This window comes from Larimichthys crocea, chromosome XVII, assembly GCF_000972845.2.
Source record: "Larimichthys crocea isolate SSNF chromosome XVII, L_crocea_2.0, whole genome shotgun sequence".
Taxonomy (NCBI): domain Eukaryota; kingdom Metazoa; phylum Chordata; class Actinopteri; family Sciaenidae; genus Larimichthys; species Larimichthys crocea.
Window position 1 is genome coordinate 6,577,124 of NC_040027.1, and position 27,147 is coordinate 6,604,270.

Below are 27,147 nucleotides of genomic sequence, written 5' to 3' on the forward strand. Positions count from 1 at the left end.
AACAAATAATTTGTTTTGCTTTTTTTTTGTTGCTCGTCCCTGAACTTAGTTCAAAGTTCAGTGAAGTGTGCTAATGCATTGTAATGCTTGCAGATGTTCACACATGTCTAGAGGGAGGTAGTCTGGTTGAAAAAGAGGCCTAATCCAGAAGCACGTGGGACATTAGATCATATCCTGTTGGCCCTTTTTGGCAGGCTACTCTTCCACTTTTTAATTTATCACTGTGATATTTAGGACAACTGGCGCATCTACACCACAAACAAAATCTATCTAAGAACTTATTAACAAATAGAGTCGCAAGCCTTTTTTCCAGCTCGATAACACATTTCATTAATAATCTCATGCAAAGATTCAGAGGGGAACAAAACAGAAATGAAAGTTTCTAGCAGTTTTATCCAAGATATACCCACTGTATCTGTTTAAGGTGATCAGGCCTTTCATCCCAAATCTATGATTATAGTCGCACTCAAATCATGCAGCACTGGAAAGTTTTTGTCGAACCCAGAGGAACAAACTCCATCGAAACAAGTAATCACAACACCATCTTATTATGTTCAAACTGGAAAGGCCTGCTACAATGAGAGGGGGGGGGGTCAAGTTTTTGGGGAAAAAATATGAGAAAAAAGGAAAGAATTTGTGTTTTTGGCTCCTGTTCAGGTCAGTGCTGTCTCTCTTACTCACTCCCTTCCTTTTTCACTCTCGCCTGTTCCCCCTTCCTTTCTTTCTCCTAACTTTCTCTCTCCCACTCCCACTCCCTCTCACATCTGGAGGGTATCTGGTGTGGCTGTGTGACTCCTTGCCTGCTATGGGACAGCCTGCGTTGGGACTGGACGTCAGACTTCAGTGCATTTCAGCAAACGTTGGTCAAAGAGGTAAAGTAGTAGACCAGAGTGTTGCTTTTGCAGACTTTACTGCTGCTTGTTTTATGGGCTACTGTCATGTTATATAAAGCTTAGACTGAGCTTTAAGCGTCAGCGTCATCCATCCATGCATGACACTCTTGGCGTGCGTATTTCAAACAATCCTGACTGCTTAACAGTCGCAGTGAAGCCACTTCTCGACCTCTGCTCGGCTAAGAAAGAGCATGAAAACAAGATGATGACTTTTGAAATGCTCAGCAACTCCACTAATAAAGGCTATTCCTCAAATTCAGCCTTTAAATTACAGGGTACGAGAGATTGCTGTTGACTTTGTGAAAGCTTTAAACTCTTCTCTGACCCTCGGATGGTATGATGCTTTCACTCTGGTCAGGGTCGACATCATACAATAAGTGCAGGAAAGTGCACAGGCTTTTATTTTTAATTTGCTGTGGGTGTATGCATGCTGCTGCTCTCTGTGTGTGTTCACTTGTGTGTCTGCCACAGTCTCTCTGCTAGTCTTGATGTGAGGAAACAGAAAATTCTCTTCTTATGAATACCTCTCAGAAGTTTGCCTTGAGAGCTGCATTGAGTGCCCATTTGGAATATGTTCTATTAATATTGGTAGAGATGATTTTACCCCAAAAAAAACACTGGCCTCACATAAACACTGCTGTCCCTGTGTTTGTCAGGAAATTTCAAACAAAGCAAATTCATATCATTTAATTAAATCAACACCTGAAGTTCTGACTGATATTTATGAATGCTCGTGTGTGAAATTGATTGGAAAAAAAGAGAGCTTGCTGTCATGAGTGATGTTAATATTCTTTTTTCACATTAACCCTTCCAGTTGGTGAAGACTGAAGCTTCACACTCAGCAGAGGGAGGGAGGGAGGACAGAAAACTGGCTGTTTTTTTTTTGTTGGCCTGGTGCGTAAACTATTCAAACCCTCCATCAGTTCAGCACATTTTGTATTGATCCAGTAATAACAAATAAGTGGTAGTGGGTGTAAAAGATTGGATTTGAAATGCTGCAATACATAATCATACTGCACATGAAATTGTGGTGAACAAATATGTGTGCACTTTACTAAACTGTACCTCAGTGATTTAGTATTGTCATACATAATGTGGGGACACTTAGGAAAGATTTAAAAAAAAAAGGCTAAATTACATCCAAGTGCAAACCTCCGTGCCTAGAAAATGAAACCAATGCAGAAGTGCTAAAAACTGTAATTCCTCGAGCGGCCACTTGAGGCTGGCTCCAGAACATTTCCACCTCCATAAGTCCCCATATTCAAATGTCCAACTTCACAGCAGAAATCAACATGTTTACAGCCTGGTACAAAAAACTGTTTTGGTCTCTATAGCTAATTTCCCCGTTCATGACAATTGTACTGAGAGTGAATGTATATACAACTCACCTGTTCAGATTATATTAAGGCTTAGAGTTATGCAGAATTAACAGCGCTTTAATTAACTTTGATTGACAGGTGCCATTACAGATGGCTTATTAGAGCACCCAGGCATCATTTGGCCTGCCTAAGGTTCGCCGATGATCCATGTCTTTGACGATTTTTAGATAGGGTAGGACAGCCAAAATGGTGGTGGCCAGCGTCACATATTTTGAGCTTCAAAATGACACTTTGCCACTGTCGCCAAGTTCTTGCTCATGGTGGGCATTGTTGAGTCTTTGTAAGACAGTCACTTAGAGTACAGTCTAAGTGTGAGAGAGAAAGTTCTGTTATCATTTTATATAAAATAAAGTTGAAATAAATCTAAACTGAATCTTTAAAACTCCACACTCTCAGTGGTGTTGTTTAGCTCAGTCAGTAGAGCAGCTGCCCCATGTGTGAAGGTTCAGTCCTTGCCGTGGAAGTCCAGGGTTTGAATCTGACCTGTGGCTCCATCTCTCTCTCCCCAGATTCCTGTCACTCTTCAGTTGTCTCTGTTGAAAATAAAAAGCTTAAAAGAGGGCAAAAAAAATATCTTTAGAAAAAAAAAATTCAACACTCCACCGGGTAATGGATGCAACATGTTCCGTGTGCATCATAGTCACCGGAGCTACTCATGGCTGTTGTATTCATTGTTTCAAAAACCAACTTGAATTGCTGCAGTCCATTTCAGAAGGGTCAGAACTGTCCCTGTTCTATTTTTGACAGATGCCAAGCAGCCCGCTTCAATCTGCCAGAAGTCAGACACAGAAACAGCATAGAGAATCCAGCCGATTTTCAAAATTAAACGCCCTGTGCAAAGTTCAAATAGCAAAAACAGCCAAAACAGCCAGAAGGGAAGAAAATAAACTATGTAGAATATTTAGCACATGAACCAAGGAAAAATGAGCAAATTTGAGCAAGCCTGGTGTGCAAAATCAATCCATCCAACAGAGACATTTCATTCTGGACCAAAGTGGTAGAGCGTTCCTTCGAGGTAGACTGCTAGCATGACCAAAGAGGCATAGATAGTCTAAAGGTGACATATTTAAGTAAATGGAAGCTTAATAATAATAATTAATAATCAATGGCTGAAAAATAGAATGCACCTGCCCTGTCCTGTACTCTGCACATAATACGCCTTTTTTCACAGCAGACATCTTGATCTGTCAAAGCACAGGTGTTACTAATAACAGTTAGTTCTGTTCTGTTCAAGTGTCCCAGTGAGCCAGCGTGAATACCGTGATGCTGAAACTGAAGCAGATATTGATGAATAATAACTCCTCACTTTTATGTATTCCAGAAACAGTTCTTCAAACTTTCCCCTGAAGTGCAGTCCATGCACACAGATTCCCATGCCAATATTTTTCCTACTATTTCACTTCTGATGGGCAACAGAAGACATTATGTAGTACTGTGACCCTGTGACCGATAAATGGATTTTGACGTGTAAAATGCACTGTGCTTTTAAAGTAACCATATACAGCTTTTTGTCTTGAAGCAGGATTTATTTTCTGTTTCTTGTCTGTTGTTTAGGATCAAAACACTCTTCTCATGACAAGCTCTCTGCTCTGACAGTTTCCAGTTTAAGGCTGAGGTGACTGTAACTGTGCTTAAAGACAGCAGGTAGTGAACACAGCATCAGGAACATCTAAAGCAATTTGTTGAGCTGTGGTTTAGAGAATGGCTTTCTGCCGTTCACAAAATGACTGCTGGTGTTTCAAATCTCAGCTGTCAACTAAGATCTTTTTTAAAATTTTAAAATGTCAACAGTGAGATGGGAGGAAACACTGCAGATTTGCAATGCCATAACAGAGTGTTTTCAACCAACTGAACTGGCGTTGACCCTTCAAGAATCTCTTGAGCCTTGAGTTTCAGTCCTAATATTTAGTTTATTTTATGTTCCCTTTTTGCCAGACATTTCTCAGCTGTTGCTGTTTCACTTAGCATCTGACTAACTTAACTGAAGTTAGCTAAACCAGTGGCGTCACTAGGCCTATTTTAGGGGGGCTTCATTATTCACTTAAATGTGATCATAAATCTCATTTCATCGGGTACGGTAGAGAGAGCCCCTTCAGTGCGTCATTATACAATCCATTCCACTTTTTCATATAGAGAACGCCCACATCACTGAAATTCCAGTCCATGTTTTCCATGCGACCCTGCTCACGGCCGCTTGCGTGTTTACCTCTGAAGTACACAGAGCCGAACCTCACAGCGGCAAGAGCAGAGCGCGAACGCATGGGTGAAGGATGGACATTAGAGCCTTTTTCAAGAAAGTAAGCATTCATCACTGCTGGTAGTAACACTTAGCTAACAGCAGAAAAGTTCCATGTAATTAATAAACCAAAATGTTCCGTGTTTGAATCCCAGCTGGCCAGCTCTGAAAGTTCCTAGCTGCTGCTAGCTAGTTGAGATGACTTCTGTTAACCATTCCCGCTATTCGTTTCCTGACCGTGGTCGGGAAACACAGGGGAGATCCGTCTTCTCCAGGGCCGAAGTAGTTTCTCCGGGGCGAACTCCCAAGATTCGACTCCACACTAGTGATGCGCGGGCCGGCCCGAAACCGTGGGCTTTTATTTGTATTTTAGCACAATTTAACTGGTGTTGTTTAGCTGGTAAAGCAGCTGAAGGTGTATGGAGGCGTCATCGTCTTAGATTAATCAATTGATTGACAAAGCTTTAATTGGTGCTCTGAAAAAAATTTCGGAGTGCGCGCAATAACTTTTCTTCTCTATGGGCTAAACCACCCCAGTTTCTTAAACCTAGTGACGTCCCTGAGCTAAACCCAACTTAATAGGTTTGTATGTTCTCACATTTTAGCTTTCTGAGGTTTCACCCCTATAACAATCTGTATCTGTATAATATTATTGTCCTTATAATACACCATTGACTATTCTGCCATGCTATGAAACATGAGAACACCAATACGTTCACCATCTTGGTCCAGAATGAAATGTCTCTACTATTAGAGGATTAATTGCCATAAAATCTGCTGCTGTCTATGCCCTCAGGTGACTGAACAGGTGGCTGTTGTGCTCATATTACTGACAGTGTGTAATAACTATCCACTGACCTCATCAGTTTGTCAGTCACCCTCTTTCTGGCTTAAAATGAGAATTGATGTGACATGTAACATGACTGTATTATTTCGATGCTCATGAAATGGCCATCAGACGATGCCCATTCTAATACATACAAACCCATATGTAGGAATATGATCTTATACTGCATTAAAAGGAAGATCAGATCTTTAGCAATCTCCCCCACTTACAACGGGCTGTCATCAATACTTTTATATCAACAGTGCTTCACATGACTAATGGTCGCTTTTAGTGATGACCTACAAACCGCAATTGCTCTCACTTTATGAAGTCTTGTAGGGTCTTTCAGCTCATTGTTTTCATTTTACCACCCACAACTCTACTGTTTTGGTTCACTCACAACACTCTTCAGCCCACACGAGCAGCTGTTCTCAGTGAAACAGATCTAAAAATCGACTGTACACAACCTGCTCAGCACCAAGCAGCAACGACCTGGTGAACTAGAATGTTTAGCAGCAAAAGAGCCAGATATTATTTTATCAGACATTGGTGGAGACCAAAACAGAGGCACCGGTTGAGTGATGATTGCACTTAACATTGATGACCTGAAAACACAACTCCAAAAGGATAATAATGTTGCTTTATATCAGCTTGATGTGTAAACAAATATGGTTACTATTTGCCATACTGATTTCAAAGGTGATAATATAGTGTTGTGTTTCCAGCTGGCCTTTTTTCCCTACACTTTACAGGTTTTAATGCTGTAATCCATTGCTGCAAGTCAATAATTCCAAGTGGAAATTCCAGACTTTCAATCTAAACACTTTCCAGTACATCTACTAGTTTTCACATGCTCACAAATCAACTGCCCCCCCCGCCCTGACTTCTGAGTAGACTGGACTGCAGCATTTGGATGACACAGTAGGAGCTTTGCACAGTGACGATTATCCCACTTCCACCACAAACTTTATTTGAAAACCAATCCATGGTGCATCTCCATTATCTTACTAACTCAACTTAATTACAGTGAATTAAGTCTGAAAGTTTAAAAAACCACCTACTACTGCGTCAGTAACAAAAAAGTAGCAGATTGTAGCTTCTAGAGATCTGTTTGCAGGAACAAAATACTCTGATGTTTTGAACTGTACTGCCCATGTGTTTGTGCAACAGGAGAGCTTCAGCAGTGGACATGGCTTTTCGCAAGCATTCCATCATGCAGGCCCTGAGTGTACTGCTCTTGGCCTGGGTGTTGGTGCGTTGCCAGGCCCCTCTCGAAACAGAGGAAGAAGAGGAGGAACGAATAAATATCGCAACAGTGGGGATGAAATCTGAGCCGATCGAATGTCCGGCGGAGTGCAGCTGTACGGCAGACGGTGCAGTGGACTGCGCCGGAGTCGACCTCACGGAGTTCCCTACAGAGCTGTCTGACACAACCCGCCAGCTTTCTCTGCAGGTCTGTCACACACACATGACAGCACACACACACACATAGATATCAACAGTAATACACATCCACATTTTCTAATTTTGTAAAACTCTCATCTGCTGTCCCATTTACTGTCTGTGTTTGGTCCCCTGATGCCAGAACAACAAAATCGAGGAGATAACAGTGGAGCACATTTCCCATCTGCATCAGCTTGAGACTCTCAACCTTCAAAACAACTGGCTTACCACAGACGGTAAACACTGTGAAGAGTTACAATAAAAAAAAAATTAAAAAAAACATTGAAAATACACCAAACTCATAAATGTGTTGTTATAAAGTTCAGAGTTATCCAGCTATAGATATGGATATAGAGACAACTTGAACACACCCATACATAGACTGGCTTTTCATTGAGAACTATCAGCCTCTTAACTGAAAGGCAATCTTATACCTGAAGGCATATAATCATTAGTTAATTGTGCCAAATAGAAGACAAAGCTTACTGGAGCATGACAATCTAATAATAATGTTAACCAAAGCAACAGGTCTAGGATGGTATCATAATGATGCCCGGGTCATGCCCTTATGTTGAGACTAAAATGATTTCTCTAACCACTCCAAACTGCTAACTTAATCAGAATCAGAATAATAATCCCAGGGGGAAATTATTTAATAGCATTCTCGTATAGCCATGACAGTGAATACCTAACATTATATGGACGAGTGCAAAGCGCTCTGAAAATAGTCTGGACTGATAAATATGGGGCTCTGTAACCCAACTAATGAATATAGCACTATATCCATACTTCATTCAAATAGACTTACCTTTGTAATATCTGACTTTGTTAGGTGGGCAGCCAAAAACTGTTTAGACTGTTCAGAGGGCAGCTTTAAACACTCAGAGAAGTGATCCATTTCCACCTACCTAGCACTGTTCTCTGTTTGTCGTTCATTTTCAATAATTACTTGTTTATTTTCTGTTTGCTTTAGTCTATTAGCTTGCCTCTTGTTTTTCACCAAACTCAAAATGAAGCCATCGTGTTCTAAATAAAACATGAGCTGTCTCTTCATGTAACATCCTCTGCAAACACACTCTGGTGGCAAGAAGAGATTTTCTATGATCTCAGTTGAATGAGTCAGACATGTTCTGTTCCTCCATTCTCCTTAGTTTGACACTTTGTGTTTCCTGCTGTCCCAGCCTCTACAGGTGATCGTGAAGGCTCCGAATACAGTAGACAGAGTTGACACTGAATTCAAATATTGTTTCCTGTGTGGGAGATAAAGTCTTTACTCTTGGAGAGAAGTATTGACTCACCATTGGGTGGACTTGCAAGGGTCGGAAAGAGGAAAAAATTAAACAGAGGGCTGTAAAACAATCTGGTGTACAGCAGGGGAGCAGATTATAGACGCGTCTGCAAGGGTGATTTATGAGACAAACCGGGCGGTTGAATTCCTGCTCAGCTGTGGCTCTGTGTTGACTTTTTTTGTTGCCGGTCTTAAATGTCAAATCAATTTGAAGCAATTTTAGCAGATTCCGTTGCTCTTTGACTCTTGGCTATTTTTTTTTAGGACAACTTAAAAATGGCTTTGCTTATGGTCAGTTGTTAAGTGATATACTCTATTGCTCTAACTGGCATTGTCAAGTCTTTGTTTGGCTCTAAAGAAAATGTCAAGCCCCAGTCATGGGTCTTCCATTCACAAAAGCATCCAAAATAGCTGTTAAATGGCTAAACAGATGTCAGACCTTTTCTAAAGACTGCTCCTGCTGGCATTGTTGTGTTGGAAGTGTGGCTGAGTGCCAGTAAATCAGTATTCTTGCTGCCAAAATGGACAGATAGCTTAATGAACTTTTGTCTTCCTGGCCAGCTGTGACCACTGCTAGCTAATGTTTCTTAAGTTCTAACTGCTGCTTCCCTTTACATTGAGAATCAAGCATTTTGTTGTAATGGTACCCCTAATAGACCAACATAAGGCCATAATCGTCCATTGGAGGAAATTTCATGTACGATAACTCTGTATGGTGAGATTGTTTACAGCATATGTGCAGTTTAAAGAAATAACTAGACTGTTTTTAGACTGAACATTTTCAAACAGGAATCTTTTCTCTTCTGGGAGTGTCTGAACCGTCCCAAAAACTGTAATTCCTCAAGTGTCCACTTGAGACTGGCCACAGAACATTTCAACTTCCATAAGTCCCCATGTTCAAATGTCCAACTTCACAGCAGAAATAAACATGTTTACAGCCTGGTACAAAAAACACTTTTGGTCTCTATAGCTAATTTCCCCGTTCATGACAACTGTACTGAGGGTGAATTTATATACAACTCACCTGTTCACATGATATTAAGGCTTAAAGTTATACAGAATTAACATTGTGGATGCTTTGATTGACATATAGGTGCCATTACAGATGGCCTATTTGAACATTCAGGGGTCATTCAACCCACCTGCTAATGGTCCACGTCTTTGCTGATATTTAAATTAGCCATTAGGTAAAAAATGCAAAACAGCCAACATGGCCAGTGCCACATATTTTGAACTTCAAAATGGTGAAACCTATAGTATGGGTGATGTCACTCATGCACTCTCATGCACATGGTAGGATTTAGTGTTAATTAACTAAAATATTACCTTAGAGTCTTAAAGCAGTGCATTAAAGGAATCTATTAGATTATTTGAAGTGTGGTTATATGAGTTACTTGTCCATGTCCAGTCAGGGTGTTACCTACAGGTTGGCATGATCCTTTTTCAGAGAAACACTAGTATGTGGTTGCATCCATGGATGCATAGATCAATATCAGTCTAAGTGTACCTTATATTTAGAATATTTTCTGAAAACTGTAGCAGTTATATCAATCTCTCCAAAGCCACCAAACCATAATTTTAGCTCACAGAATACAGGAGCTGCTGGTCTACTGCCTCAAGCTGCAGCAACTAATGTTAGTTTGAATCTGAACTAACTTGTTGAAACAGAGTCACAATAATACTAATTGATCGCAGCAGTGAATGAGCAACTCATTTGTTCTGCAAACTAAAATTACAGTTTTATCAATAAAGTCTGGCAGATTTGAGATGATAAATCAATATTAACGCTTGAGGAAGGGCTGTCTAATGGCAATATAGAGCAATGAAAATACTCTGTATATAATCAACACTTAAATCAAAATAGATTTTTTTAGGTGGGGCTTTTATTAAGTAGCTAAAATTGTCTCATGCTGCTCCATCTGTCTGCTTCTCTAAACTGTGGGTGTGGTGACCGCCATCTACTGTAGCTAACACACTGACTATGGAAGTACTGTACCTCATTTGGACAGTGAAACCACTGCTTAGCTCAGAGTAAAATTAATGAACTCAAGTCACTGTCAAAGAAATCTTTGAGCTAAAAAAAGCAGTCCTGTGATAAAGAATCCTCCAATGTCTAAAGGTAGTACATTTTATTTTGAAACACCTTGACATTCTTTTATGTGCCATGTGTTCAAAACACATATTGTGTATGTTCTCATTCATTGATTTATCATGCTCTTCCCTTCCTAGGTCTTGAAGATGAAGGTTTTGAGAGGCTTGAACAGCTGGCTTATTTGTACTTGGCAAATAACAAGGTGAGTCATCCTTTTAAATGTTTTTTTCTCAATGCTGACCTCCACTCTGCTCACATGATATGAAGAGTTTATATGTTTTGTGTCCATCTCACAATATTTTTACTCTGTGCTATTTTATTCTGATACATAGTGCCAGCTGGCAGAGAGGGGTGGCAGTCACCTCTCATACACTCTGTGTGAGCTTATGCTTGTAATCACATCCAGTATGGCTGTGCCAGCTGGTCCGAGCTAAAATGTTACTGACCCTTTTGGACACAGAGTGAGAGAGAAAGGATGGACAGATTTGTCTGTGCCTTCGCAGGGATGAATAGGCAAATGGGATACAGGAAGAATAGGGGATTTTTAAGTGCTCACTAAGCCTCAAAGACACCCATGCTGCTTTAATCCATGGACCATGTTATAAAGGAAAGAGCTCTAAATGAACATCTAATCTCACCAGTGCTTCTCAGATTTCTACTGTATATTCTCTGCTGTTTTGTACAATGTAGTAGGGGTAACAAAAGAGAGCACAACCTTGCTTTCATTCAGGGCTGTACAGATAACAATGTAGCATTTCTGGTTCAAAGCAAATTGAATGGTGCCCACTTTTTTGGAGAGGACTGACTAGCTGTAAAGCAAATATTCTGAACCATAACATCCTTGAACGTTTTTCACTGTGTTTCAAAATAACCCATATGCCAATTACAAAAATCTATGAATGCTTTGGGTAAATTTAGGTATCATTAAAAACAGTCTACAGCCACTCTGCCAGATCTATAAACATCTAGAAGGATATACTCATGGATCTATAAGGATTTACTTAAGGATTGGTCATTTGAGCTGAATGCTAATAATATACTTAGCATACTGACATACACCTTGAACCATGGTATACCATGGTCACCATCTTAGTTTCCCATATTAGCATGCTAGCATGTACTATTTAGTACTAAACCCAAAGTCAGGGCATCAGCAAAATGATTACAATTTATCCTGTGGGGAACATGGATATCTGGGCTAAAACTATTGGGAAATGCAAATTGTTCATGCCTTGTGACTATGAACCAATGTTGGTGCTAGATAAAAAGTCAGAGGATCGCCAAAGTATACTGTACATCATCAAGGAGCCATGAGTGTCAATAAAATTCTATGATAATAATGTGGGTCACCCACTAATCAGAAGATCAGTGGTTTGATGTCTGTCTCCTCTAGTCTGCATGTTGGTGTCTCGTGTGTCTCCTGTTGGTGGGCAAGATACTGAACCCAAAATTGCTCCTGAAGGCCAGTTGGCACCTTGTATGACAATACTGTCAGTGTATAAATGTGTGTATGAAGTAAAGTCCCTTTACCATTTACCATTTACCACACAGATAATTCTGTAAATTTTGACTTGGCATGATACAGAAAATTAGAAGTATTTGGCACATCATCTGGGGACATGAATTTGCAAAGATTTCCTGGTAATTCTTCTGATACTCATCTGGAGAATTGACTCAAGGCCAATGTGGTGGACTGATTGGCCAACCACCTGGCGAACATTGTCATTAATTATTATTGGACGGAACAAACGTGGCAGGTGGTAGGAGGCCAGATGCAGATGCAGATGCGATTATAACTAATTTTAATGCTAATGAGGTGGTAGGTCTTTACCAGAAGAATGACAGTTTCAAGAAAACAACCTCTTTTTACTTAAATGGAGTCAAACTTTCCTAACAGTTTCCTGTCATTCTTCTTTACTTGTACTTGCAGCTCACTGCAGCACCAAAGGTCTTACCAGCTTCTTTGGTAAGCGCTGATTTTGCCGCTAACCAGCTTACAAGGATCTACCCATATACATTTGGCCATAAACCAAAACTGAGGTAAGAATGTGCGTGTTTGTATGAATGTACCCCTCCTTTCTGGAATTATGTCCATTTACACATGGTAAATGGCTACCTGTAGCAACTCGCATTAAATCTAAATCCCTTATTATTGTCTTCAAAGTAGTCTCCAGTTCTGCACCCAACTACTTGAATGCCCTTATACAGACATATGTTACCTTCAAAGCATTGAGCTCCACCATTGTATGCTGTCTGGCTCTGCCACCTGTACACTCAAGGCAATCCAAACTTGTTGTCTTTTTTCTGTTTTCCATTTTTTGTAAGTTGCTTTGGATAAAAGCGTCAGCTAAATGAATAAATGTAATATACTGTACCTTGATCGTGGTTCCCAGGTCTGTGTATCTCCATAACAACAAGCTGACTGACGCTGGGCTTCCTGATAATATGTTCAATGGTTCTGACAACCTGGAGATCATCACCATGTCCAGCAACTTTCTACGGGTTGTCCCGAAGAATCTGCCCTCCACCCTTTACCGTCTTCATCTCAAGGTCCAGTAACTGTTATGTCTTGCATTTAGATGTTTTAGATGGCTTAAATCTTTTAGAAATATAACATAAGGATTGCTCCTGTTTTTACAGAGTAACAAGTTGGAGAAAATCCCAGCGGGGGCCTTTGACAACTTGTCAAACCTCAGAGAGCTATATCTCCAAAACAACCTCCTCAGCAATGAGGGGATGGACAACGAAACATTCAGGTGGACAAAAATTCTCACACACAAACCTCTTATAACGTCCTGTGGCTATTTAGTGTGTAATAGGACAAGCATTGATTATATTGTCCTTTGCATACTTTCAAGTGTTTACCAAACAAGAGCATCCACTTCACAAAGCTGTGTGAATTCTTATGATAGAATCAGAGAGAAAGCACACAGTACAGGATTAAATAACTGATATAACCACTTCCTCTTTTCCTTTTCTGGCAGCCAACTGAGCAGCTTGGAGTGCCTAGACTTGTCAAATAACAACTTGAGCGTCGTCCCCAAGGGTTTGCCTCGCAATCTAGTGCTGCTACATCTGGAGAAGAACTCCATTCGCAGCATTCCCGGAGATGCTCTTACATCTGTCCGAAACCTCGAGTACCTGCTCCTCCACAATAACAAGCTCCGCTCACGTTCCATCCACGTAGCTGCCTTCCAGGTACATTTCTTTTTCATTTGGTGTTCTTTTATTGAATAACTGACATTTTGACATTAAGTCAAACAGTAGATCACCCTTTGAATCTCACATTTGCTTTCTCAAAAGGGCTTGAAGAAGCTGCACACTCTCCACATGTACAACAACTTGCTGGAGCGAGTTCCCAGGGGCTTGCCTCGACGTGCCAAGACTCTAATGATACTCCACAACTTAATTTCTGAAATTGGCCGTAATGACCTGTCCCTGCTGTACACCCTGACTGAGCTTAACCTCAGCTACAATAAGCTGACCAGCTCCAAGCTGCACCGCGAGGCCTTCAGGAAGTTGCGCGTGCTGGAAACCCTCGATCTGTCGGGAAACAGCCTTCACTTGTTTCCACTTGGTCTTCCACGCAGCCTGCAGGTGCTAGAAATCAAGAACAACCAGCTGAACTCTGTACCTGACGGTGCTCTGACAGGCATGGTGAAGCTACGAAAGCTCATCCTAAGCGAAAACCAGCTGAAATTGAATTCAGTCTACCAGGGAGCCTGGATGGAGCTCACTGCGCTCACAGTGAGTGGGTTGGGGGGAAGAAGAAACAGAACATGTGTCCACTGCAGGAACCTAAGATGCTTTTTTAAGATTCTTATGAGGGTCTGAGGTTCTTCCTTGCCCGCCCACTTTATTTTACAAACTGGAGAATTTCAGTTTGGTGCAGACATTTTTTACAGTGTACAGAAATATAATATAGAACACTAATTAAGAATCCAGGGAACTACTGGTGTTGGTGCGGGTGAGTTAGTGGCCCAAACTGACTTCCAGTGCATTGACAACAGAATCTTTACCAATATTTGAGCAAACTTCATATTGTCTTGTCTTGAAGCACTAAAAGAGGGAGAGAGAGACAGCTGCAAACCCTAAACAGCTGTTTCTTTAAGCCTTCCCCCTGCTGATTTTAATAGTGAATCCATCATAAATTCAATAATTTTAAATGTTTCCATGTGCTCATTAATGTGACTGCAGCAAATATCATGGGACAGTTAAGCAACAAGACTAAGAAGTGCAAAAGAAAACTCTCCTGAGGAAATACAATTAAACTTTTAGCTTCTTAAATAAGTCTTACTTCAGACTGTTCTGATGGAGCTAAAGATTTATCAGGATAACTACTGTACTGCAAACTGTTTTAATTTATGGACCTAGAAGAAGAACACATTAATAATTAGTATTTAGGCATATCAGTATACCAGATACAGGAAATGTCAATAACTTCGAATACACAAGTAGCCAAGTAGAGTCAGGTTAAAGCAACTATACGGGTTTGCAGCAACCGCCAACGTCCATGGCTGGGAAATTAAGCCAATGCAGAAGTGCCAAAAACTGTAATACCTTCAGTGTCCACTTGAGGCTGGCTACAGAACATTACAACCTCCATAAGTCCCCATGTTAAAAAGTACAACTTCACAGCAGAAAAACTGTTTTGGTCACAGATTTTTAGATTAGCCAGGAGGCAGAAGAGATAGTACAGCCAACATTAAGCTTCAACTTTAACCTTCAAAACGATACTTCGAAAAGCAATGGGTGAAGTCACTCATGCACTGTACACTCTTTATACTGTAACTGGTACAGTGCTGAAATTCACTGTGATGCCACCCATCAGCCTTTATAGACATTGCCATCCTGTTTTTTTGTTGTTTACCTGTGTAAACACCTGTGAGTACCTGTACCTGTGAGTTTACCTGTGTTTTGAAAAAAAATGGCAGGCTGCCTCATCACTGAACCTGTGACCATGGCTACACTTCTACAGTTCCTACAGTGGACATTAGTTATACATATAAAGCACATTTCTCTACATTAATCAACCAATTAACATAGAATTATGTGAATGATTCATTATGTTTATTGTTCTTCATGCATCTTGTTACTTTAGACACTAGACCTGTCTGGCAACCAGCTGTCACACATCCCCTCTGACCTGCCTGAGACTCTGGAATACCTTCACCTGCAAAGTAACCGCATCTCCAGTGTTCCTGCCTCAGCATTTGAAGGCACTCCAAACATCAAGGGCATCTTCCTTCGGTAAGAGACACACAGTTTATTTCTTATAAACCAGGAGACTCAGTCATGTTACTGGTATGTTGTTCCTTGATTTTCTTTCCAAACACGCTCAGCATTCTTTCTCCCTGGTTGTTTGCACAAATGGTTTCTTCAGAGTAGCTGTACGACACATTAAAAACTGACACTCACTGTCCTTAAGGCTTTGTAGAAATCTGGTTGGTGGTCCTTATATATGGCTCTCTTCCATTTGGATTCATTTCCATTCAGGAAATAATTATGCAATTGCGACCAAAGAATGGCTGTGAGGAAATTGTTGCTTTGGCTTTTAGTGCTCTGTGAGAGCAGCTGCAATCAGGTGGACGGTGTTCAGTTCCTCTTTTCAAACCAGGTTTTTGTAATCAGCTCAGAGTGAATTTGGGTACAATGAAACTGTTTGGATTGCTGCACTTTGTTAATGTGTCTGACTAAAACCTCAGAAAGGAACCTGTTGAAACTGTCAGAACTGTAATCAGGAACAGTTTGGCAAATGTGCTTATTCATCTTCACAGTATGTGACACTACAGCCAGCAGCTGTTTAGCTTAACTTAGCACAAAGACTGGAAACAGGAGGAAACGGCTAGCCGGGGTTTGTCCAAAAGTAACTAAATCAGGCTGCAAGTCTTCTCGTCTAATTCTGGCCAAGTAAATACGCCTGTTCATTTACAGCTTTGTAACACTACAGTTGAGTACACACCTGATATTACAGACGCTGAAATGTGAGTTTAAACTTTCAAACATAGTTTGAATTGTCAAAAATCACTTTCAGTTTCCTATTGTCTATAATTATAGGCACAGCGTTATGTAAAAAAGGTCTTGCTTCATAAAAGTGAACCTTGTAAGAAACTTTTATTTAAAAAAAATCCTTTGTGTCCTGTGTCCTGGTCTGTTACTAATCAACTAAATTTACTATGTGTTGGACGTTCCAACTGAGCTTCATTTTGCAGAGTACCGCAGTGTGGTATCTAATCTCTCCATCTCCTCTAACTTGTGGGCATTCAGCAAATTTTCCACTTTGGTTTATTCCACATAGTGCAGGCTTATGCCGACAAGCAGCACAGCTGAAAGCAGCGGTCACACAGCAGAGTACAGAGGTTTGGGACAAGCGCTTTCAAGGCTTTTGTTCTGTTTGGTTTTCAGTCTGACCTAGCTGCTTTATGGCTCTTGTTTACGGGCCTTGACCCCTTCCAGGCTGTTGTGCTCTTCATGTTGTTCATATCAGCTGCTGCCACATTTTTTTCTTTTTTTCCACCAAAATCCCCCCACAGATGGGAGTCTTTGGCCTGAGCCAATACAGAGCCGCTGGAATGCTCGCATCAGTGGGGGAAGTGAAAGGAGGATTTACGTGTGTTAGTAACTGCACAAGCAACATTTTCTCCCATAGATAAGAGTAGATTACAGGTGTTTCAGTGTAAGTGGTTTGGTATAAAGTGAGCGACACACCTGTCTTCTTGATCGACTCAAAACATAGTGTGGGTGCATTTCATATCAGTGTTGTGCTCAACAAATAGGTCCCACGACGATGATTCATGACAAATGTGTCTTGTAAATCTCCTCTTCATGCTTCTGCTCAACTGTCAAACCTCTTTTTTTTTCCTTCTGAAGGTATAACCGCCTGTCTGTGGACTCTGTGGACGAGAGCTCCTTCGCACACCTGTCCAACTTGCAAGTGCTGGACATCAGCACCGGAAACCCTGACCTCCCCTTTAAAGGAGAGGAGATCGACGGTGATAAAATGATAGAGGAGCAGGAGACATAAGACATGCTCAGTTAAGCTGACATTGGACTGCGTTGTGTCAGAGACAGAAAGACAGGGCTTTTAAATGGGAATGAGCCTGTGAATGTCATTTCCCAGGTCCATTATTGTATTGTGTGACAGAGTCTCATATTTCTGGTGCAGGATACCGGATGTTACTTTAGTTTCCATTTTTTGGGCTGGTTAGTAATACATATCTTTATATCTGAGCTAATATTTTTTTTAATGTTGACATGCAAACATCTATCATCTTGTGTTTTGTGCTTTATTCTTAAAAAAATGCATTCACAAAAGTCAGTGTGAATTTTGCATGTAAATGTTTGAGAACACATACCAAAAATTTCAGCTGAGTGAAAAAGGACAGATGTCGTTCACACTCTGCCTCTTGTCATTTTGTTAATAGCTGCCTGAGCTAAAAAAAAAAAAAAAAAAGTTTACCAGAAATACTGTGGAATAATTTGTGTTTTATCTCCAGAGGTGGCAAGATAAGCAGTCTGGCCCCACTGAAACCACTAAAGCCTAAGTAATCTCAACCTGTAGAAAAAGTGATCTCAATCAGGGCTGCAATTCAGTGCCAAAATCGATTGACCTATCACGTTTTTTTTTTTCAAGTGATCCACTTAACTCTGTCAAGCATTCAATTTATGATATAGAAAAGAAAAAATAACAAAAACTCACATTTGAGAGGCATTGTTTCAGATCTTAGATCATCCAGAAGGTGTTGAAGTGACAGATACAGATGTTGGAAGGACAGCAATAATTCTGGAAAGCAGAATGCCATCAGTGATTGCCATCATAGTTTTTTTGTTGTTGTTATTCTTTGCTGTGTGCTTGTGAGTGAAATATTTCAAACATAAAAAGCAGTTTCAACATAACTGAAGCTTCAATCCATGCTGCTGCAGTTGCTGCTTTAGTCCAGTCCTGTGTTTTCTTTTTTTAAAGATAGCAAATATTTTTATATGACATTAAAAATACTCATCCTATTACACTTACTATATTGCTATGAATAGTGTCACCTTTACATACAGCAGTATAGCATTGTCACATAAACAGTCATTGAACACAGCAATAAATTATTTGAAAAGGCTGAAGAAGACTGTGCGTTTCCTAACATTCACCGGAGCGTCTGATGAATATTTCAGCTGGTTCTCCCACACACAGCAATCATTGCTCATGTCTCAGATCTCTCCAATATGCAGGTATTGCAGAGTGTAGAGAGAAAACACATCTCATCTGTTATCTTCCCATAAGAAAAATTGTTGTTGGCAGGCTGTTGCACATCAGAAAGCAAACAATTCTTCCATTGAGAAGCACTGAAATGACAAAATACATGAAAGCTAATATTTGACCAACATAAATTGTAGCATCTGTGTGACAAGAATGAAATATACACGTGAGCATTCAGGTTTAAAGGATGTCTTTCTTAATATAATACCCTATTTGCTATAATAATTCCTCCTGATCATACTGGCCACTAAGAAGTCCCATTCTAGTGTGACAAAACTGAAATGGTGTGTTTGGAGCATATATTGTAGAAAACATAGATGGATAGTATCTGTGACGTCACCCATATGTAAAAAAAAAGAAAGAAAAAAAAAGTAAAAGTTGTGGAGTGTGAGTGGAGCTGAGGCAGGCTTTATCAAGCCTAGTTGCTCAAACAAACTACAATCTGTGGACTATAGCAGCCATACTGTTCATTTTGCAGAACTTTCAACCTTAAAATAATTTGAATAGATGAGTTCTATGAAAATTCACCCTCAGTACAGTTGTCATGAACAGATACATTTGACACAGTGGTAATGGTAGCTCATTCCATGCAGAGCTACTTTCTAAAGTTAAGCCAGAACTAATTTGAGGCTTTACTGTCTGGTTTAGCCAAATCAAGTGGATGTTTTCCAAATTTACGGTCTTTAAAGTCTAAAACTCCATCCTCCTGTGTGGGAAATTTAAGAGCATCTAGAGGAAAAGACAAACAACCAGAGTCTCTGGGAAGTTCTGAACTCAAACTCCTCACAGACTCGCACACACACAAACACACTTCACTTAAAGGGTTAGAGCATGTTGTTTAGCTAGCTACAGCTAATGTGTGTGCCAGTGTGCTGCTGTAGAGCACAAACTGTGGTCAAATTCATGTGAACAAGTTTTGCAAAAAGTACTGACATTTCTTTTTATGAAGGTTTGGAATTAATATAGAAAAAATGATTGCACTGCAATGGATTTAGCAATAGAGCTGGACACTGACACATGACACTGCCACTCAGCCTTGCTGCCTAGTAGCCACTAGTCAAAAGAATCACAAAGAAGGCTCCATTATAAAAAAAGATGTAAAACATTTGACAGGTCACCAAGAACTGCAGTCAGCTGCAGGCCACTCTTTGGTCTTTGTATTATGATTCATGGATCCCTAGCTGTTTTATATTTGTAAAACTTTCCCAAGACCTAGAGAGTTATTATTTGCAGGACGTCATACCAAGTCCCAACACTAATGCACATGTACAATTAAGCACACATCATGGAAGCAAAGCTGGAAGTTACAGACCCTTTTTCGGCTCACGCACTCTGTTAAAATTTTTTAGCCCAGTAGTTTTTATAATACATCCATGTCAGCTACACTCCCAGTGTCACAGATGACGCACAAACTTCATCTGTTCTATTTTATTGTCAATGAGCAGTGAAGGCAGAAGTAAGGGAGTTTTGTCCCGTATTCTTTTGTTCATGGCCAGCATGGATAAAACAATAAAATAGACCTGAAAAGATCCAAGCCTAACCCTTTAACTGAACGACTGCAGTGCATAATGATGAAAAGTGTAATACAGTACAAAAGCTCCAATGTAACTTCATAGGTTGTAGATATACAATGTTAAGATCTTGTTTGATATTTGCAAATAGCAAAAAATCCTCTTAACCAACAAACGAGGTCCACATTGTCATGTTGAATAAACAGTGGTTGTTTTTCGGCTGTTTAAGAACCAGGAAAGTTTAATAAGATCAAGCGCTGCTGAGGCTGCTGAAATACTTGGAAGCAGACAAATCTCTATTCTGCCCGTGCATGAACATTGTAACCTGACCTCAAGGAAAGGTAAAGTTTCTGATTATCTCCGTCAGCCTAGCACCACCAGCTTTGTTAAGGCAAAATTAAACATTTAGGGCATTTCACTTTGCCTCCTCATCACTGACCTCAAACTACACACTTGGGATCCTGTATTATCTCTTATGTGACACAAACAACTGGTTGCTTGCAGTAGTATAAAATCTCATGTCACACAGATTAATAAATCATATAAAATCTAGCTATCAAATAAAAATCTGTTTATCAGTACAGGTAGTCACACCTGTATTCAGAGTCTGGAAGTTTAGGTGTGAGCTCATGCAGCAGGTCCACACGGAACTGAATAAAACTCATACTGTTGTCATAAACTGTCAATGTGATACGCATCCAGTCTGACAGAAAGCATTTCGCTGTTATAATGACAATAAACCAACAGTTTCACTTTACTCTCAATTTTCAGCACATCTTGTCACCAGTGAATTTTTTTCTCCATAATAAGATGAAGATGAGCCGTGCTGTCCTCCCACCTGTCCAACTGTCCAGATCCAGATCAGCACGTCCACACAGACAACCCATCATACTCTTGAGGGAGGCTATACGTTGGTCTCAAGGCCATTCATGTCAATGGTGCAGTGTTCTTTGCTCTTCTTCAGGTGCCTTGGTGGAATTGGAGGCTTCTTTCTCTCTGACGGCGGCCTGATGCCCTCTTCCAGCCGCATCAGCCGAGCCACGTCAGACGGGATCAGCTCGTGTTTGACCCCTGAAGAAGGTAGCCTGAAATTGCCATTGTTGTTGTGACAGTTCATGAGAGGAGGGGTGCTCATTGCAGGTTTGGTCTCACAGATCAAAGGCACCTGAGGAAAAGACAGGGTCACAGGAAGGAAAGTGTGAGTGCATGTCAGGACGGAACAAACAGTTGAAAAGGATCCAACATGAAAGAGCTGGACCGGACTGACAGCCAACCAGCCAGAATAAGCTATCCTTTTTCCCATAATTCAATACTTTGAGCTTTTAAACGAAAGCCCTGACATTTAAAGAACGTAACTTGGCATGATGTGTTTTTCAGTTTCAGGATGTACTATTGACAGAACACTGCGAGACCAACCTTTGATTGTAACAGCTCAATCACTCAAAGTACCCGTTTATTGACAGAACGGAGTCTGTTCATGATTTTTTGTGCAAGTTTCCTATTTAGTTTAAAGCTTTTCGGACTGAAGCGATTAAAAAATACAATTAAAACTCACCCCATCTCCCTCTTTCATAAAGTCCTTTCTGCATATGTGTGCCATGATGCCTGTGGCCAAAGCATCCCCCATCACATTCACCATAGTGCGAAATCTGTCTCTGTAGAAGAGAAAGAAACATGTTGAATATTTCTGGATATTTTATCTAAATGAAGAAGAGATGACGAAGATGGGGCTCATGTGTTTTTGCTCTGGTATGATTAGTTTGGATCCGTTAGACAAAAGTGATGCAAGTGAACACACATGCTACTTACAATGCCCAATCTACTGCGATGATAAGAGTGATGTCATCAGTTGGCAACCCAACGGATGTGAGCACTATAACCATGGTGACCAGCCCAGCTTGTGGTATCCCTGCTGCTCCGATACTGGCTGCAGTGGCTGTGATACTGGAGATTTAGGAAGTTGGTGTGATAACAGAGATAAAACTTAAAAACTTAATTAATATGTTAATAAACTGAAATATTAAGAACTGCATGTATTCTAACAAGTGATGGCTGTTGACTTTCAGCAGTTTATTGCAGAGAAAGAAATTTGCCCGGCACATACACAAATACTTTGCCAGAGTTAACGTCATGTTTGAAAATGTTTGACTTTGGCTGCCTCCAGTTTTATTGTCAGAGACACTCTGGCAGCCCAGTAACCAAGGATCATATTGGATTATTGTGTCCCATCAAATTCAATCAATTTTTTTAACTGTATTTGTCAAGCTAACAAATCTAAATATCAACTCCATGACTCAGGTGATGTACAGTACATTCATACAAGTCTACAGCACCAGTTTTGGACCCCTTTGGATCTGTGGAGAACTTCTTATTGTCACAATCTATTCCTCTGCTGCTCTGCCAGTAATGTTCCACTCTCCTCCCCTCTGCTCCACTCTCCCTGCAGACTACGCCCACCTCATCAGCCAACTCTGTTCACCTGTGCACTCAGGTGCTCCTCATCAGCATTAAGCCTCTATTTAAGCCTCTCTGTTTCACAGACTCGCTGCCAGATTGTTCTTAGCCTCCATGCAAGACTCTCCAGCATTTTCCCTTGGGCTGATCTCCCGTTGCTGAACCTGACTAACCTGTTTGTCGTTCTCACTGTAAACACTTTCTGTCTCTGTTCACGATTTTTGTCTTACCCTTCCTGGTGTTTGCCTGCCGGTGTGGCATCCTGCTGCTATACTGCTGGATTTCCTCACCTTGCTGGACTTATATGAGAGGTTGGACATATTTCAGTCCCAAGAGACTTTGTGTTTAAGCCTGTTTTTGAACTGCATTCATTATTACCTGTTTGCTGAAAAGACTATTGAAGAAGACATTAAAGACTACCAAACTGTCTTGTGGTCTGGGTTACTGCAATTGGGTCCTCACACACCCGTTACACTTGTATAGGCAGCAAAGACAGGGCGACACAGACGGACATCAAGGCAAGACTGGAAAATGCCCTGGGTGTGTTTCAACATCTGGAAACCCAAGCAATATCTAAAAACAAAGGACCTCTTTATAACCGCTAACTGTACTCTGAATTGTTGTGGGAGATGTAAGCTGATATCAAAATTGGACCTCTGCATCTTATGAAGGTGGCAGATCAAAATAGAACATTCTACCCATCCTGTGTCTGTCCATTCGTTAAGATGTATACCATTACCACTCCATCAGCAGTGTCTCAATAACCCCATTAGAAGGGTTTTACTTCAAATACAGTCCCACATTAGGACTCATTTTGTGCACAGACAGGCTTGGCTGTCTCTGGGAGTGATGGCTAATGCATTTGTCCGCTCAAACTCAAGGATGGAGCATTCAGGTTTTGGTTTAAGGGTTGTTTGATTGGGGAAAGATTTTTTTTTTTTTTAGTATGTTGTGTTCATGTTGTTTTAGGAATAAATGCTAATTACTCATACTTTTGGCAATGAAATCAGTCCTGACCCATTGTCTTTGGTGTGATGCCTTGCGGGACGGCGGTATCTGTTGCCCAGTTGCCATAGCCTTTTTGCCACTATAAGCTTGACACATTTATATAATTGGAAATCTCTTACACACAGGCTCGGGTGTGCTCGGGGTTGTCGATATGTCACTCAAGGATTTTTAGTCTGGTAACCATTGTTGACAACTATGACTGGATTTTTCTGCTATAGATACTGAATTATAGGACCATGATTTAACTGAATGATAATCTCTAATATTTGACAACACAATGATTTTAATTGGTCTCACATAATTTCAGTGGGCAGCAGCAGACAGTAGGTAGATAATTTTGATGATTTATTCTTGGAGTGAAATCAAATGACAATCCTGGCCTCATTAGTCTAATGTTTGTTTACAATAAAACTAATTACTCTCCATAGAAACAGTCCCACTGCATGTTGGTATACATCTGATATGGATGATTGGATGATCCCACCACTCATCACAGGATGATAGTGAGAGATGATGGTTGTGGTGGTGGTAGTGGTAGGTTAGAGGGGGTTCCAGTTATGGCGTGACAGGGATTATCTAGGCCACATGGCTCTTTTCAGAGAGATAAGAAGATAGTTTCGATCTACAGTTACTGTATGGAATTATGAAGGAAGACATACATTGGTGAAGAGAATTGACAATATATGTGTTATATAAATGTTGTCTTTAGTAAAATATTGATAAAAAATTACCAATATTACTACTGTTACTCACAGATCAACTGTTGTAGCAATTTTTTCCTGAATGTGTTAAAATAGGAAGTAAAATAAAGTAAAATAAAAGGTTTTCTCTGTGTGCATTGGTGATGACGTCTACTGAAAAGAGAGAGAGGAAAGACACTAGATTTCTCAGGATCTCTTACATATAGGACATCTCTGCAATATTTTTGTTATTCAGGATAGGGTGAAAGTATCATTGTATGTTTTACACTTTGCACAATGGGTTTCTACCATTTAAGGTCTGACTGGCGTGGATGAAAATGCATGTCAATGGTTATAAATCCAGTAAAACTTGGCACTACATCTGAATGGAAACCTGACCCTTTAAATGAGGTAATTCAAAACGGGTATTAAAATGTGTTTTTGTGAAGGATTAACTGTGTTGATTTTGGTTTGAGTGGCTTCTGTTGGAAGTTCTCCAGCTGCAATACATTGGACTGACATATTCAAATGGTGCATTCAGCCACTCATCAATGACCCTAATATTTATTGTGAATTCTTGGATTGCTTCATGAAAGGCAGGACCTTGCTAGCAATTGCTGGCTTTTCTGCACTGATTGGAGGCTGATTTGTAACTATTTTTGAAGCCATTTTTTTCAGGAATGAAGATGAAAGAACCTCTGTTCCATCAGTAATCTTTACTTCCTCACTATGCTTATGGTAAATGGTAAATGGACTGTACTTATATAGCGCCTTTCTAGTCTTTCGACCACTCAAAGCGCTCTACACTACATATCTCATTTACCCCATTCACACACATTCATACACTGATGGCATTGGCTACCGTGCAAGGTGCCAACTGCTCATCAGTTTAAGGATTTAAGCATTCATACGCATTCATACACCGATGGCACAGCCTTCGGGAGCAACTTGGGGTTCAGTATCTTGCCCAAGGACACTTCGGCATGCAGACCGGGGAGCCGGGGGATCGAACCGCTGATCATCTGATTAGTGGACAACCCGCTCTGCCTGTGAGCCACAGCCGTATGTAAGTGTAAAATTTCAAGTTTAATTTTTGAGATGCCTCCTACATCTGTACTACCAAGTCAGAAAATCACAGAAAAAACACAAATAACAAAGACAAATGAAAGTGGAGCTTTAAAGACCAGACACACATACATGGCATAATGTATTTATGCTATTCAGTGTAAAGGATTTATCGTCGTTGATATCATTGCTTTCAAATCCCAATGCTATCTTTACCATGTTAATGAGCTTAGGAGTGCAGATGTTGGATAGCCCGGTCCACTGACCTGATGGTGATGATCTGGCCAAAGTCCAGCTCGTAATTGTTAACTTGTGCGATGAATATTGCTGCCACAGCCTCGTAGAGAGCAGTGCCATCCATATTGATGGTGGCACCCACAGGGAGCACAAAGCGGATGATGCGGCGGTCAATGTGGTTGTTCTCCAAGAGGCACTTGAATGTTATAGGCAATGTGGCAGAGCTGAGGAACAAGACAGAGAGCTCAGAGCACTAAAAGGTCAGACAAACAAATGGGATCTATTAATGGTTTGTTGTGGTGGAAAAAAAACAGCTGAATATCAGTTTTTCAATTATGCACCAGATGGCTGAAAAACAATAAAAACTGTGATCACCAGCACTGCATAATATATATGAACTCCCTCTACAGTCTGCTACAAGAACATATAACACAATATTTAAAATGTAATGAACCATGCCATACAAGTTTTGTGTGTTTAACCAGGTAATTAAATCACATAACTTTACATTGCAGAGGAGCATTTTCCAAAACACATTGTGTTTCAGATTTTCACTACATGGCTTTCCTCCCTACCAGGCACTGCTTTTCATTTATTTCCACATATGGGTTGAAAATGAAATGTGAAAATGCTAATGTGAACAAGATAAAAACACAGACATTATTATTTAAACTGAAATATATGCTTAACCATCAAAAACACATGCAGACCTGAACGCACACACACACAAATGGATAGGTGCCAGTCTAATTAAATGCGTTGCATGCTCCTTTACATTCCCATCTCTTCCCACACACACCATATGTGTTCTGATCTCCCAACATCAATTTCAGGTTTTTCATGGTAATGTTCCAGTAAATGGATAGGAATGGGTATGTGGTATTAGGGCTCAGAGATATATCATTTTGATTCACATGTGAGAAAAAAAGAAAAATAACTCAATGATCTTCACACAACATCAATCTAAACAAAAAACAATGAGTTTGTTAAGCTTTACCTGGAGGATGTTGCCAGAGCGATTAGCAGTGCTTGGAGGATTCCCCGTATATATACGATAGGGCTCTTTTTGGTGATGATGAAGTACATGGCAGGTAGGATGAACAAGCCATGCAAAATTAAACCAAACACCACAGTGACGGCATAGAAACCCAGCTTTTTACCCATCGCTGATGGATCACTCATCTCCAGGATCTTACCAGCCACCAGGAACACAATGCCGAATGGGAAGTACCTAACAGGACAAGTAGAAGCTCAAAGTCAGCAACAGTGACGGTGTTTGATATAAGTTAAAAACTGTTAAATTTGTTGACCTATAAACAGGTTTCCAAGGGACGCCATCCCGAAATGCGGACACTAGTGTGGGGAAGATAACAAATCATAAACTTTAAAGATTGCAAGAGCAGTACGCCCAAACTTCCTTCAGCTCAAAGCAATCTGGTTGTGGCCCTGGATCATGATACAGTAATGTCTCGAGGTAAGACACTTCATACTCTTATTGTGTTCATAAGATATCCAGACATTGAGCCATTGTGACCTGGACTCAACCCAACCTCAGTCACTGTGCTGATGACTTGCAACTTGACTTAACAGAAAACAAATGACTTGAGACTCAGCTTGGACTTAGAAGTTAAAGACTTGTTACTTATTACCTAGCTTAACTTGAGACATGATGATGAATATCTTTTATGTATTCAAATTTAAATTTGCTATAAAAGATGGACATCATTAATACAGCCTATGCTAGAACTCCAGTCAACTTTTTTAATTAACCAATTAATTATCATGAA

At 40.3% G+C, this 27,147-nt stretch overlaps 2 protein-coding genes across 6 annotated transcripts in view; one reads left to right on the forward strand and one right to left on the reverse strand.

Annotated features, from left to right (window-relative positions):
- The first annotated feature begins 676 nt into the window (after positions 1 to 676).
- On the forward strand, positions 677 to 17,451 carry podn (podocan). Of its 3 annotated transcripts, XM_027290294.1 has the most exons (12): positions 677 to 872; positions 1,708 to 1,787; positions 6,505 to 6,787; positions 6,920 to 7,013; positions 10,295 to 10,359; positions 12,088 to 12,197; positions 12,551 to 12,707; positions 12,798 to 12,913; positions 13,142 to 13,355; positions 13,461 to 13,904; positions 15,259 to 15,407; positions 17,028 to 17,451. In XM_027290294.1, exons 3-12 carry the CDS (start codon positions 6,524 to 6,526, stop codon positions 17,179 to 17,181), a joined length of 1,767 nt encoding a protein of 588 aa, XP_027146095.1. In that variant the 5' UTR covers positions 677 to 872; positions 1,708 to 1,787; positions 6,505 to 6,523; the 3' UTR covers positions 17,182 to 17,451. The 3 variants fall into 3 exon arrangements, with proteins under 3 accessions (XP_027146095.1, XP_019123882.1, XP_027146094.1); XM_019268337.2 differs by lacking the exon at positions 1,708 to 1,787 and having other exon boundaries at positions 678 to 872; XM_027290293.1 differs by lacking the exons at positions 677 to 872; positions 1,708 to 1,787 and adding an exon at positions 4,529 to 4,569.
- Positions 17,452 to 17,723: 272 nt separating this feature from the next.
- slc1a7b (solute carrier family 1 member 7b) overlaps positions 17,724 to 27,147 on the reverse strand; it is a 33,296-nt gene continuing 23,872 nt past the window's right edge. For 2 of the 3 annotated variants that reach the window (XM_027290295.1, XM_010734385.3), the window contains exons 7-11: positions 26,358 to 26,591; positions 25,390 to 25,584; positions 21,726 to 21,860; positions 21,472 to 21,571; positions 17,724 to 21,081 (exon numbers count right to left, since the gene is read on the reverse strand). In XM_027290295.1, coding sequence (XP_027146096.1) covers positions 20,821 to 21,081; positions 21,472 to 21,571; positions 21,726 to 21,860; positions 25,390 to 25,584; positions 26,358 to 26,591 — 925 coding nt within the window. In that variant the 3' untranslated portion in view covers positions 17,724 to 20,820. The remainder of the gene's footprint in view (positions 21,082 to 21,471; positions 21,572 to 21,725; positions 21,861 to 25,389; positions 25,585 to 26,357; positions 26,592 to 27,147) is intronic. The other variant, XR_003464045.1, reaches the window with a different exon arrangement.

Excerpts from the sequence above, each read along its gene's own strand:
- podn (XM_027290293.1), top strand. The coding sequence starts at position 4,532 with ATGGGTGAAGGATGGACATTAGAGCCTTTTTCAAGAAA. Across the intron at positions 7,014-10,294 it reads CAACTGGCTTACCACAGACG|GTCTTGAAGATGAAGGTTTT; the intron begins GTAAACACTGTG and ends TTCCCTTCCTAG. Across the intron at positions 12,198-12,550 it reads GGCCATAAACCAAAACTGAG|GTCTGTGTATCTCCATAACA; the intron begins GTAAGAATGTGC and ends CGTGGTTCCCAG.